At 32.8% G+C, this 14,674-nt stretch overlaps 1 protein-coding gene across 1 annotated transcript; it reads right to left on the bottom strand.

Moving 5' to 3' along the window:
• LOC133183525 (transmembrane protein 151B-like) lies at positions 1-12,628 on the bottom strand. Its single transcript, XM_061318472.1, has 2 exons — positions 12,442-12,628; positions 1-1,677 (listed from the first exon to the last, which is right to left on the bottom strand). The coding sequence occupies exons 1-2, from the start codon at positions 12,466-12,468 to the stop codon at positions 1-3; spliced, it is 1,704 nt and encodes a 567-aa protein (XP_061174456.1). The 5' UTR covers positions 12,469-12,628.
• Between the last annotated feature and the right edge of the window lie 2,046 nt (positions 12,629-14,674).

Raw genomic sequence — 14,674 nt, 5'->3', positions numbered from 1 at the left:
TCATAAAGATGTTTCCATCATGGTATGATAATTTCTACGATTTGGCACTGATTGTAAACGAGTGTTTTCCTCCAAAACAATTCTTGTTCTAGGCAATGGGAGTATGGTCTGTCCTTTTGGGTCCCTTCTTGGTGATTGCATTGCAAGTGCTTGATGATAATCAGGAGGCGGATCACATGGGATTAAATCGCGTGTGTTGACATTATCAGAGCAACGATAATGCCTTACGGGAGCTGACGCATGAGCTACGAAATGATCATGATACAGAAGTGTTTCACGATTGTGAGACCTTGTCACTGAAGAATCTGGTCGTACCAGTCTGGCAGTGCCACAACTAGGATTTAAGTATACTAAAGAATTTGTGGGTGAATTGGGGCAGGAATTTAAATCATTTTGTCTTGAAAATACAAATGCTCTCCGCGTTTCTGACCGTCGAGAAGTTGCATAACTGTCATTTTGCATACTGTAATTTTCGAACACAATGCCGCCATTTATGATACAAAAGCTATTGCATGGTGGGAAGTTAAGGGCAGTTCCAGACTGGATTCTCCTAAGAGAATCCTTGTCATTGCCAACGGAAGAAAGCGCAGAAAAAGTCTCACTTCTGGTTGCACCATACTTCGTTCTTGTTACATTTCCATTTGCATCCGGAATCCCTATTGTCCTGCCAGATGACATTAATAAGGCCTCGGAATAACTTGGGGCGATATCATTGTTCTGTATTAAAACTTCTAGATCTGAGCTCCCCAGAGTATTGACGCGCGTTATAGGCGTAGATTCGGTGTCATTTTCCAAATAATTTGTGCCAAAAACTTTATGAACATGGTAATGAACATAGGCAGTTTTATATTCAATGATTACTCTCAAAGGCCAAGACAGCAGAAGAAAGGAAGCAATCCAAAAGATCACATGTGACACATACCAAGGGAGATTATCGGGATCTCTGAAAGCAATCATGTACTGCTTGAAATTCACATTAAGTAAATCGAGTCCTTCTCTTGTCTCTATATAGTCGTCCCTTCTTTCATTATCTCTGTAAAATCTATTTCGTTGTTCATCAAATTCGTATTCTGCTTCGGAACACAAGAATGAATATCCTTTTGTGAATCTAATTTTTGTAGCGGGAAAATTCTCCAAACCGGTGAGCGAAGCGGACACGTCCTTAATTCCGCAGTGTGTGAAATTGAATGCTGATCCTGCCGTGTGGGAATTGACGCGTTCATAGTATACTTGGGTACTAGTGAAAGAATCACCATTTCTGTATCTAGTCACGTGACGCGTCTTTCTTATATAATGATAACAAAGTGCTTTCCACCATATAATAGGAATAGATTCCTGCATTTGTTGAATTTTTTCATAAACTGCTTGAACATCAGTTTTATGTTTTAATTCTAATCTTGTGTGACAATGCCAACATTCCACAAGATACACGAGGTATAGCATAATAACAAAAGCGATAGGAATATAGATGTATCCATCCTCACAAGGTTTAGAACTGGTCACCTGTGTGTTTGCCATCCGATGTCCATAGTAACTAACAGTTATGGTTGTGATGACAGCGAGTCGACACCAGATAATCGCTGACAAGCATCCATATATGAGTAACGTCAGAATCATACATTTCCAGTGAGCATCTCTCCTCAGAGATCCACAGAATGACTGCTTACTTGGTACTTGCTGTAAAAAAATTATATAAAATTATTTTACTTATTTATTAATTTTTATAATATATACATGTAGTGTTCTTAACGCATTTTCTGTTCAATTTTTTGTTTGAAACTATAGAGTGTCATTAATTATATAAATTAATTCAGCTGTAACGGTAGTAGGACAAAAATCAGAGAAATATCTCGTATTTAAGACCAAACATTGTAAGATAAAAGTGAAAATCGTCTTCTGATTGTAAATGTTATGACAAATATTTTATCTACGTCTTATTGCCTGGAAACGTTACTTGAATGTATTAGAGGTTTTGTAAATTGTCATTATTGTCCTTGATTTATATCCATGTCATTAATTTTCTATAAAACATTATTGAAAACTTCTACAGAACCGGTAAATACCTCTTCTAGGTTGCTAAATGTGAGAACTAGTAATCATTCTGTATGGACAATATGAACCTCCTTAATCTAATTCTTTATTTTCATCGAAACTGACATTCAGAAGTTTCTAAAAGAATTGTATATGATATTTGACACAGCCCAGCTACAACTGATCAAATTTCTTTTTCATTTCTTTCGAGTTCTAACAATAGCCAACCAATAACCAGTTTTATTTGCTCTCTGGTATTTATTGCTTAGTATAAATCACAATCCACTGAGCTGTACCAAATGCATTCAATATAAAGGTCAGTGACAGAACATTAACATTAACTGTTTTCACTTGTCCGATTCGTTACATTAGATAAAGAACAGTATCAAGTTATAAGCTTTTAATATAGATTCAAGACACTTTTGAATTCCTTGTGAAAATAGTTTTTGAAAAGTGGATAATTCATAGGGTTTCTTTCATTTAAAAATTCAATGCATCTTTATGAGAAAATTCACATCTTATGCCTCAACAAGTCGCTTTTCAGCTGAATTTTCACAGAACATTATCAACAGTAGTGAGCACTTTTTTGTTCTTGTAGCTGGAAATTACTGAAATTGAATCACTGATTTGTTTCTAGGCTTAATTGTAAATTTGCAGAATTGTGTGCATTGGATTTATTTATTAGCCAACTCATCTTCAGATTTGTCCGTAAATTTCACCCTTAGATCATTAGTTCTTGTTATGTGAGTCTTGTTAGGCGCAATCAATATGATTCCGAAAAGCATTTAAGACCTGCCAAAAGAAATAGATATTGCGATTCGAGAAACACTTGAAAACATTCGCAAGATTCCCATGGTTCCGTCATGTCCAGAAAATTTGCATTGATTCGGAGGGGTTTAAATGAGGCACGCAATTGCACCAGTCACTTAGAAGCCATAATATTTAGCATTCAGCACATTCCCTTCGCCATCAGAGACTAATAAGTAAATTATATCGGATTGCTTTTTTCTACGCGAGACAGGATGCACTTAAGCTTTCAGAGATGTTCAAATGATCAGTTGATTTTGGATGTAAGATGAAGTGATCTTGAATCATATTAGGAATTGTCCTTCCTAGACTTACGACTTAATTTCTGACAACAGACCTAAAGCAGAAGCTATCAAAATTAATATAGAGTGAATGTGATGGAAAACACTGTGTTATTATATAATTACCAAATATTACTACTGACATTTTTATCCTCGAAATGCGATAAAAAATGTACCTTGTAGGAAGGGAGATTCTAATGTCAGTCATGAATAATATATCCACTTTATAATTTGGTATATTGTTTCAATAATTGCAGACCTGTGTAAACGTTAAATATCAACGTTTAATGATGTTACTCAACAAACCATTGTGTATCATGGCTAAAATCTTAATTCAAAGATGAAGATTTTTAATTTTGTTTTTAATCTTAACTATTTTTGAATTCACAGTTTCTCTTTTAAAAGTTTTTTTTATCAAAGCTGTGCTCATTAACTTATTAAGAAGAAAGAATTGTTCAGTACATGGCAAACCCTTAAAGACCGTGTCTCCATAAACGCCGCAATAAACTTATTCTCATAAATGATGAAAAACACATCAGAATCTGAAATATATAAACATCCACTTTGTCTTCTTGAAAGAGGAAGATTGATTACATTACAAATTTCATAATACTTTTAGAAAGTTGCTGTATTGATCAATGGCAAATAATTTTGCAAAATGAACAAAAAATAAATAAATGAATAAATAAATCAAATTGTTTTCATTTATATGCTAAAGGACGATATACATATCTGTTGAAATTATGTAAAAATGAATCATTCAATGATTAATTTCGCAAAAGGAATAATAATGTTAATATATAATGTCTTTAAAAGCATTTTCTTTTCAAATTGACCAATAAAAAGTTATGAATCTTTGTCAGTATTATCTGATTCTTTACGATACATATTGCGAAGTACATGATCCTTGTTTATGAATCTTCCACTACCTAGGAACGATTATCAGAAACAGATAATTTCCCTCCAAATCAAATTAATATCATGCTCATGTAGTCTAGCAGCATAACAAATTATTTGCTTACAACAATGCACCTGCATATTGATGAACATTAGACATTGGTCTCAGAGACGCATATTCCTCTGGATTCTCATGTATTATTTTACATGTAACTAATGCATGGTCAATTTTAGCTAAGAAAGTGTGAGCAACACATTAACAAAGCTGATAGAAAAAATCCAGATTTTGCAAGTTAATTAATATTTTTTTTAAAATTGCCCCTTCACAAAAAATTTATGGCAAGACACATGTATTGGCGGAAAACAGCAAGTGTTTTCTTCTTCTCAGATGTTTTTGAATAAAGTCTGCTTCAAAAGGAATATAAAAACAGATCATCTAATAAAGAAGCACAATTAATGTCCATCGAAATTCCAAACGTTTGTTGGAAGAGCTGGTCTCCAAAGACTACATAAGTGTTATCAATGAGGAACTCAAGCATCTTTTTTAATATCAACTTTAAAGTACTTAGTAATTTCTGATAATCGTGAATTTTAACGAAGTAATTCTATTTTGTTGATGACCAATCATACGAAAATTTCCGACATCCATATTTATTGAAGCGAAGCAGTTGTCTATGATATCAAAAAGTACCTTTTTAATTTATCGTGATGAATGGTTGTATAAAGTCTAGAAAAGTCGTACCTTTTGATGTTACTGACTTTTGAAAAATATGATGATTGTAAATTTTCCAAAAGTTCTTTGGAGTTTTGAAGATCCACATCTAATGTACACCACTTTAAGAATATACCTTATGAAATAAGGAGAAAACCTTAATCAAGCTCAAAAGTCCATGGAGGAGTAAGCATCCTTTTTAACACATTACCTCTGAAGTTTCTCCTTTACAGCAGCTAATATTTTTGTAAGGAGAAAAAAAAGGGCTTGGTAGAGCATCTGTTGGGCCCGGCAATGTATCTCTGTTTGTAAAAATTTTTATGAAGTTTAGGAATCCAGTATAGAAAGGGTAGATCGAACTCACCTTGGTTGACTGGGATGTTAAAAGTGTTAAACAATGAAATGTGATTTTGAAGAATTTCATCCTTAGAAAGTGAAGTGTGAGTATAAGTTGAATTTTCAGACGTAGAATTAAAGTCAGTTCTAAATACAGTTATAATAATGAGCCTTACAAACAAAGACGATATTATTAATAAACTTGTCGGCTGTAATTAATATAACCGTAACGTATTGTTCAGGTAGTCTTTCTAATTCTTTTATTAGTCCCCTACCGGTGAAACCGGAGGAGACTATAGGTTTCCTCTGAGTCTGTCCGTCCGTCCGTCTGTCTGTCTGTCCCTCTGTCTGTCTGTCCCACTTGGTTTTCTGCACTTTTTTCCTAAACGCTTGCAGATATTGAACTGATTTTTGGTATGTGAGTGTATCTTGATGAGTTACAGATCAAGTCTGCATTTCGTTCCGCTTCATTGATTTTTGACGGAATTACGGCCTTTTCAATTTTTAGGGGTTTTCCGCAATTTTCTTCTAAATGCTTTCAGATATTGAGCTGATTTTTGGTATGTGACTTTACCTTTATTAGTTATAGATCAAGTTTGCATTTCGTCCCGCTACATTGATTTTTGACGGAATTATGACATTTTCAATTCTTAACGGGAACCAGATTACACTTGCCGGTAGGGGACTAGTATTGCTAATGCAATACTCTTAGAATGCTTGTTGATACAGAAATACATTTTTCTTTAAACTTTTTCGACTGTCTTGATCATTATCATAACAGAGAGTATTTTCCACCCATAAAATACATGTTTACTCTAATGGAGAGAATTACGCGTATACGAGAAAAAGAAAACCTTATAAAAAAAATTAAGCAACAACTGATTAAAAAACGTGATGTTAAATGAGATTTTTTTTCAGATACTTCTATATCTGGGTACTCAGCAGTATTTTTCTTCCATGCAAATAAGCTACCTATTGCATTATAGACAAGAGTTACGTTGGCTTAATTGAGCAAGTGTTGATAGCAAAACAAGCATAGGCCATATTCCGAAGGATGACAGTAATTTTTTCCATTAATTGTTCTTTGCGTGCGCACCATGTTTATAATATCGAGCTAAAGTCAAACTAAATGTAAAAAAATGACAATCACTCTGATTGCTACAGGGACATCGGTACTAAAATAAGATCAAGATGAGTGATCAAATAAAACCTAGACATGCTGCTTGGAGTTATAGGATAAATCATTTATATATTTTCTGTAGATATGTTCTAATGTGTATGCAGTTCTTTCGTTAAGTACAACTATGACATGGGACATTGATTTCGTCTCTTACTTAATCTTACTTAACACTTGATTTAACTATTTAAGAAACCCTCCGACACTGTATATATATTTTTTAAAGATAGTAAATAAATAGTGGATAGGAAGAATCTCGAGTGGGCAATATTTAGTGGCATTATATAGTCACTGATTGTAATTTATACCTAACGTGAGAATGGTACATCAAGAACTGACACAAGAAAGCCTTTCCCGGAAGATTACTCTGTGTAACTGAAAAGAGTTCAGCAATAAAATGTAAGAAATTGAAACTTTCTTTTTTCCATATCACAACTAACTCTATACCTCGTGGCAAAATTGATGTTTTGAAACCGAAAAGTCTATTTAATATTCTCTGCCTGGTACTTTGCCTTCATTAAACGAAACGTTCAATCAAACATCCTTTCCTTGTAATTATTCTCAGTTCCCGAGATGTGTAGATTCATTATGCCTTGTAGTAATTTAATATTTATCCAATATTTGCATCCATTATCAATACCGACAAAAATTCGTGTTGACTTTAGTTTCAAATATTAATGACGCTTTTAGAAACCAACCCACCTATTCCTTATGGACTACAAAAACGGTAAATGCAGTCACTCTGCTCTCAGTAAATAGATTTCACATTAACCTGTATCAAAATAAGTTAATAAGACAATGTTTGCCTAAAATTTGAACTTTCCTCTCTGAATATGTCATAGAAGTGGTGAGTATGGAAACGTAGACAACCGTGGATTGTTGCGTGTAATGTGTTCAAACGAAAGTTGACAGCCAAAAATTGTTTGCATAGCTACGTTGAGCTCAGTTATCTTATTATAATAATTAGAATACAGACGCAATGTGTATTCAAGTTGATCCCAAAAAATGATCAAATAACCCTTGATCAAAAGAGTATACCTCTGCAATATTCATAACCAAAAAAATCTGTGTCCTTTATAATGTATTTGTATACACAACTCAATGTCAAATCAATGATTAGAATTGCAAATTCTATCATTACAAACGCGACTACAGTTTTTTAAATACAGAAATATCTAAATTATTTGTATCACGATTAAAAATGGTTTATGTCTAGGAAATTAGATGATGGAGAAGTGAAAAGACATGTAAGACCAAAAATAGATATGGTAACTGTGGCTAAAAAGAGTCTAAAATGGAGAATAATTTTATTTTCCACGTTTGTCTGCGGAGATGTTTCATAAATGGCTAAATCTTTTACCTTGAGATTTTCCCGCTAGCTTCTAGCTTTCCATTAGAGTAAAGAAGAAATGAAAGTTTATAAAATAGAAGCCACCTTTCCAATCGACTTTCTTTGTTGTGAACATGTTATGACACAAAATCTTTGATCTCAAAAAATATATTTACTTCAAAGAATTCCTTCTCAACACCATCTTTTTCAGGAGTGAGGTAGAAACACTCTAAATGGAGCATCATTTAATATTTGTTTTTATATCAGTATAACTATTTTTGTGTATACTTTATGCCCGATTTCCTGTACTTTGGCATGGAATAATTAGCTTTCTAATGCAGTATTAAGGACAGATGTGATACTGTAATCACTGGTTAGTAATGAGGCAAATAGAATAACAAGACAGGTCTTAAGATGACGGTATTTTTCATACATTGCTCTCTGCTTGGGTCGATAGTTTATGAATCATGCTATTTACTCAAACGTAAACACTATGAACAGACTCACTGCAAAAAAAAATGTCAGTAAAACAAATGGTGTAAGATACTCATTGTGGGTAACACATGACCGTTCTAGGCTCTCTAAAATGAAATGTCAAAAAAGAAATTTTATTGATAAAAAAAAAATACATTTTATTTGTACCAAGGGTTTTCAGAAGATGGGATCTTTTGGTTTTATCAAATATGTCGATGAAATGATACTGTACATTAAGCTGATTAAAAAGAATTCTGGATCCGATGATTTATTTGAAAGAATTAATTCGAATCTCATGTGACCAATTTGTAGTAGCGCTACTTAAACACGGATCCTCATTTTTACCTTGTTTATGAATAGTTCTTCAATTATTGGCACATTAAAAATTCCCCAAAGAAATGTATTTTGTAACACAAAAAAAGTCAAGCTTGAAAATTCACGCCTTTCATACTTAAGCAAAGTATATCGTTATCATGATTGACTTCAAATCAAAGCAAGTTCAAGTTTAGTTTATTCACCCAAACCAAAATATTGGTACATGGGGATACATTACATTTACTACAAACTGGTCAGAAGTACATATACAATACAAAAAGATGACAGAAAATGAAAAACATAAAAAAGGAGGACAGACAGCATTATAATTTTTTAAAATAAACAAACATTTTTTTTCAGGATTTTTTTCTTTTGAGTTGACATTATTTCCATGAATTTATTTTTAGTAAAAGCTTAAATATATGTATAGTTCAAAATAAATATGTGTCTTAATAACTCAACTTCCTGATGTACCATTGACTACATTTGGTACACTTATCTTTATCGTGTCTTCAACTTCTGAAAACATTACTCAAGCACAACCTCTCCCGCAAATACCCGGTATTGCTGTGGAGTCATTAGATTTCATGGTGGCTCACTTTTCGTGGAATTCGTGGGTACCTGTCATTCACGAATTAACATCCTCCACGAATTAATAAATTATGGTCATTAAGTCATATTTCCTTTGGTAGAAATAAGAGAATACACGAAATAAAGTCCCAACAAACATGTAAAATTTAACCAATCCATGAAAATTAACCCGACCCCCCCCCCCCCCCACGAATTTTAATAATTCCACAGTATCAGGTATGCTGACAAAAAAATTGGCTTCATTTGTTGACAGCATTTTTACAATGTATACTTTAAGGATCAATATGAAATGTATCTCAAAAGAATTATACTAGATGTGATCATACAAATTCCCTACTTTCAGAAAGAAATTGTGTTTTATATGACTATCATGCATACTTTTTGGCATTGCAGATTTTAGAAATGAATCCTAACCCTTTTATAGTTCGACTGCCAACATCTTTTTGAAATACCTTCATGATAAAACAACATGTTGACGAATGTATCACGATGTATTCCTTAAACAGTGTAACACATCTTGATGACTAATGATGTAGTGTCTTAGTGTATTATATAGTTCTGATTGAATAGTATTTATCTGAAATTTCAAAAAAGAGAAATAAAAGAAAGCAAAAGGTTCATGTACGTAGCATAGTTTTTGTAAGTGAAAGGGGGAGGACAGTCATGAAAAATTGACAAAGAACCTGAAAACGTTGACAAGCAAGAAGAAAAAGAAAATCTTTTTTCTGATATCTGAGCAGAAAATTAAATTATGTTAATATTTGAAAGATTAAAAAATATCAGTATTTTCAAGAGTTTACGATCACTAAAAAAATAGAAAACATCCTTCTGAGTAGATGCATACAGATGCATTTTATCGAACTACAATTCAAAGAAACGTTTATAAAATTACCATGCACCCGTGTTTAAATAAAGGATTAGAATTTTGTAATTTTGCAATTTTGCCCAATTTCACAGTCAACAATGAGAGAAGTAAATTATACGTCCAAATGATTAATTAGGTTATTTATTTCAATATCTGCATAGTGTGCATATGTTTGAAATCAATTTGTGTTTGCTATCTGTAAGGTACTCTGTAGTAATTATGATTTTTTCTGGATTCTTCTGAAAGACGTCGACAGGGGACGCATACTCCTCTATGACACCTAATCCAACCTTTTTAGAGACCAATGTTGGCTCTTCTGATAATCTGTATTGAAATGAATGGACATTTGAGCATAACTGTTTGTTATCTTCACATTTCAATCTTAAAATATCTTTATTCTCGTTAATTTTAGAGAATTTATGTCTAAAGAAAACGTATATTTCACGGTAGCCTTCATTTTTGCCATATGCTTGCAATATAAATGTAGTAGATTTTCCCTACCAACTATAATTGTATCTATAATAACTATAATTGTTTTAGTAAAAAAAAAAAATCAATGCAATCATATTATCTCAATTTGATAATTCTTCATGTTTTTTAATCGGTCATTTTGTTGTAGAGATTAAATTTGTTCACAGTCATTTACTTGTATAGATTAAAGGCATTGAATGTAAGATCTGTAACGCACATTTTATTTAATGTGATATTCAGGTTTTGGTTGACTGTTTCATATATAATGCATTAGAAAAATTTTTTAAAAAAAAGAAAAATCTAATGAAAAATCGTGGCGATGTCCATTTAATGACGCATGTAAAATAATAGCTGATAGCATAAATGAAGGAAAGTGTGGAACCATAGCTATAAAGCAGAACGTCTCCCATGGGGAACTTTTGCTATATACTACTGATTGAAAGGGGATGGTGGGTCTCTACTGAGGAGGATGTTTTGCTTTACAACATTGGACTTCATTTTAGATAATTAACAGAAACTATCACAATTTAACTGTCTGATTTTCATGTAAGAAGGCACATATCAGCCTTTTTTTGTCATTTCAGACTGTGAAAACAAATTAAGAAATGACATCTCTAAAATGTTGAAATCTCAATTAAAGGACCAATCAACCTTCTAAACTTTAATAAGGTTTAACGGATTACAGTACTTGTTATTTCAGTGCCAAATTTCATTTTTTATGAACATTTAGACCAACAATGACTGAATGAAATATGTGGAGATAACAAACAGAATTCGAGCTCAAAAGTCCATTAAACATTACAAAATAGGAGCAGGGCAAACACGGACCTCTAAGACATCAGAGGTGGGATCAGGTGCCATGGAGGAGTGAGCATCCCCTGCCGACCGGTTACACCCGCCGTGTGCTCCTTGTCATGATTGGGAAATAACGAAAAAATCCGTCGGCAATTCAGTGTGTAAATAATGGCCTAACAATTAGTATGAAAAAAAATCTATTTACAGTAACATATCACGAGGTATATATGTCTGTTCAGAAAACCCTTATTCTCATATTAAAACTTTATCTTAGATAAAAAAGGCATTGTATGAATCATTTGATTTTATTTTGATTTCCTGATTATTAGACAGACAATCATGTACTTGATATACAAGTAGATGATGCCTGTGTGACGAAATATTCCTTTATTCACTCTACCACACGTGCATGATGTCGTAATGTCCGCAATTTTAAAATGGTTATTTAATTTCTAGCATAAACCTTTTACTTTATATACCGTCATACATGTATGTCTCTATTTACGTCATCTGTCAGGATGCACATTCTGAGTGTGTCAGAAATAATTACTGTAACGTAGGATCAGTCCTAAATTTTGCTAGAAAATGAAAAAAAAACTGCCTTCCTGACATGGAATTTATTGTTCAGCAAAAGTTCTAGACTTCTCTATATGGTTTTAAAAAAAACATCATGTTCAAGTATTTTATTTTGTATCGTTACTTTACCCAAAAAAAGGGGTTTTCAGTTAGAATTGATTCAGAAAGATTTGTTTTAAGATAATATTTTCAAAATATTATTTAAGACAATGAAATGTCTCTTGAAAATATGTAGACAAATTAAAAATTGTTTATGATGTCCGACCATTTATATCATTATTGATATTTGTTAGAATTCCACAAGATAATCGTCATATTGTAGTTTTATCGTCAGTCCATATTGATAGAAAATGAGATAAATGAGATAAAATTGTGCACTTTACGATTCACATAAGAGCTTAATCGATTGCTAATTGTAAATCAAGAAAAATAATTAGACGGTCGTGGTCTGTTGAATGGAATTCAGGTGAGTAGGAGTGTCTGTAGATTTTATTTTCAAGATTTATTCTTTCTTGACACCGTTAATTTGGGGAGAGATCATAGTTTGATTGTTTTAGTGGAAATCATTCTGTTGCTATGTTTTTCCCTGATAACGACACCAAAAACAAAATTGTTTTTGTATAAACAGTGAAATGCAAAATTTTATTCAAACAACAGTTCCTTACTTCCTATAACTCATCACTGTAATAAAATTTGAATGTTTCAGTGTAATTTTCATCATTTCATATTTTGAGACAAGTTGTTTCAACATTTAGCTAAATCGATATTTTATTTAGTACTCACTTCTAGGCGATTTTCCGTCGATGTCATTCTATAAATCCACCAGGTTTAGTGATGCATACTCCTCAGTCTCAAAAGAGAAAATCCAAATTGTTAGTCACCGTCTGAATCTCTTCTCCAGCAATGTGCCATCAAAACGCTTCTTCCAATACCATTGAATATTGTATATCTCAAAAGCTACTGAACGTATGCCTGACTGATTGAAATAGACCAAAAACCTATACCACATACCAGCGCTCTATTAGAGACTACATTCGGAATCGTTGAGCGTGATGTTACACATTGGAGCAAAATATAGGTAAGTGCTGGCCTGGAAAGAGTCCTCTCGGATTTGATACAAATGAAATTACAGCTCGAGAACTCGCTAATATATCTGATTAATCAATGCCTACCATATATAATGCTTTTAGAGCTATGTAATGTCGCAAATGTAAAACCAAGCAGAATGGTTCGGTGCTAATAGTTTGCAATGAAAATCAGTCTTCTCGCTGACAATTTCTTAATTACTTTATCACATTTTGTAAATACAGAGCTGGAGAAGCATTCAATATGATCCATCACTGTCTCCAGTATTCTGAATCTGGTTCCAATGACCAGATCAGGGCTTTCTAACAATTTCAATGATTAGGCTCTGTAAAATTGTCGTTTTCAGAATTTGAAATTAGTTGAATGAAGTGACGTCTTCACCATCCCAATATTTTTATAATACATCATATATCTTGATTCTACTTTGGATATGTTAGAGGCATATTTCATCTGATACGTAGATTCAGTATAGTTCCTTTAAAATGATATGCCAATTAGCTTAACAGAAAAATAAAAATTCCTAAACGGACTGTAAAAAATGTTTTTCTTTCCTTTTTTATACTTAATTGTCTCATCTCTTTCTGACAATGAAGTCTCTCTAATAGTGTTTTCAGTCAGGATCGAATCAAAGTGCGAAAAGAGACTCTGTATGACATGGTCAAATACAGCAATAAAGAAGCCTATGTCAGGAAATTGCCACTCGAAGAGTGACGCACCATCAATATCCTTGATCCCGATTTGAGATACTTGTATCTGATATATATGTTCAATGGTGTAATCTACCTTATTCAAGTGAGGATTCGGTCGCCGATGATAATCTTAGTTCCGTTTTGAAGAGTTATTTGTGGACAGGTTTATGTTTGGATTTTCTTGTTGTAGAACAGAGAAAATACAAGATCTCATTATCTTCTGTTGAGAACCTACAGTAAAGGAAAATAAGGCATATCGATTTCTCGTTTTATTCAGCATTTTGGAACGTATTTTAGTTTTTTTTCTCTTGCTTTGTTTCCTTAATATTGAATTGTTATAAGAAAATTATTTAAGAGACACATGGACAAAAAAAAGGGAAAAAAAACTTAAAGAGAAAATAGTATTTTTGCATAACTCATGCAAATTTTGTTCTGTTGTTGAAAATATGTTTTCATAAATGCAGGTTTCAGAACCTAAAAAAAATCTGCTTTTATGGCAAAAGAAAAATCATTCGATATATCCCGATAAACTGTTGAATTCGAAATTAATGGAACACCGCAGAACCTGACAAATCTGTTTCATATTTGGATATTTTACCTGAGAAAGATATTGATGGCAAATCACAACTAAACTTCGTGATAAACCTGATGACTTTAACTTTATCCTCTATCCTTTTATCCTCAACACCCCGTAGTTATGTAGCAATATGAAAATATTACATGTTTTTAGGGTAACATGTGAAATAGTTATCCCGTAAAAACCATCGTTGACCGAGGCCAGCCGAGGCTGATCATGAGGCTGATCAGCTGATCATAACAGATGATGTGATCGGTCTATAGGAGATGCTTACTCCATGGCACCTGATTTTACCTCTGTTTTAAGACATCCTTGTTTGCTATGCTCACAATTTGTATCGTTTCAATGGACATTTAAGCATAATTACTGTTTATTATCTTCATATTTCATTCTCGGGACCAGCACAAAATATTTCTTCATTTCTCTCTCCTGAATGATATATGCATAAACGAGACTAAATCTGAGCAAATGACATGTTTGTGTAGCTACTGTAGCTTTGTCGTAACAGTTTTTTATTGGAGTAAAACTACAATCCCTAGCTTTTTATTCCGGTATATATTAATATGTCTCTTTATGAAAATTGATAGGAATGCAGCTCCAATCGGTTTTAGAGACAGAGAACCATTGTAAAGTATCTTAATATAACCGAAAATTATTACATAAT

This window comes from Saccostrea echinata, unplaced genomic scaffold (assembly GCF_033153115.1).
Source record: "Saccostrea echinata isolate AGI-Se365-2 ecotype Australia unplaced genomic scaffold, CSIRO_AGI_Sech_v1 ptg000009l, whole genome shotgun sequence".
In the NCBI taxonomy this organism is placed as follows: Eukaryota; Metazoa; Mollusca; class Bivalvia; order Ostreida; family Ostreidae; genus Saccostrea; species Saccostrea echinata.
This window is presented reverse-complemented; position numbering and strand designations above follow the sequence as displayed.

Bases quoted from the DNA above. Each gene is read 5' to 3' on its own strand.
- LOC133183525 (XM_061318472.1), bottom strand. From the start codon at position 12,468: ATGACATCGACGGAAAATCGCCTAGAA. The intron at 1,678-12,441 runs GTGAGTACTAAA...ATTTTTTTACAG, and splicing joins CGACGGAAAATCGCCTAGAA to CAAGTACCAAGTAAGCAGTC.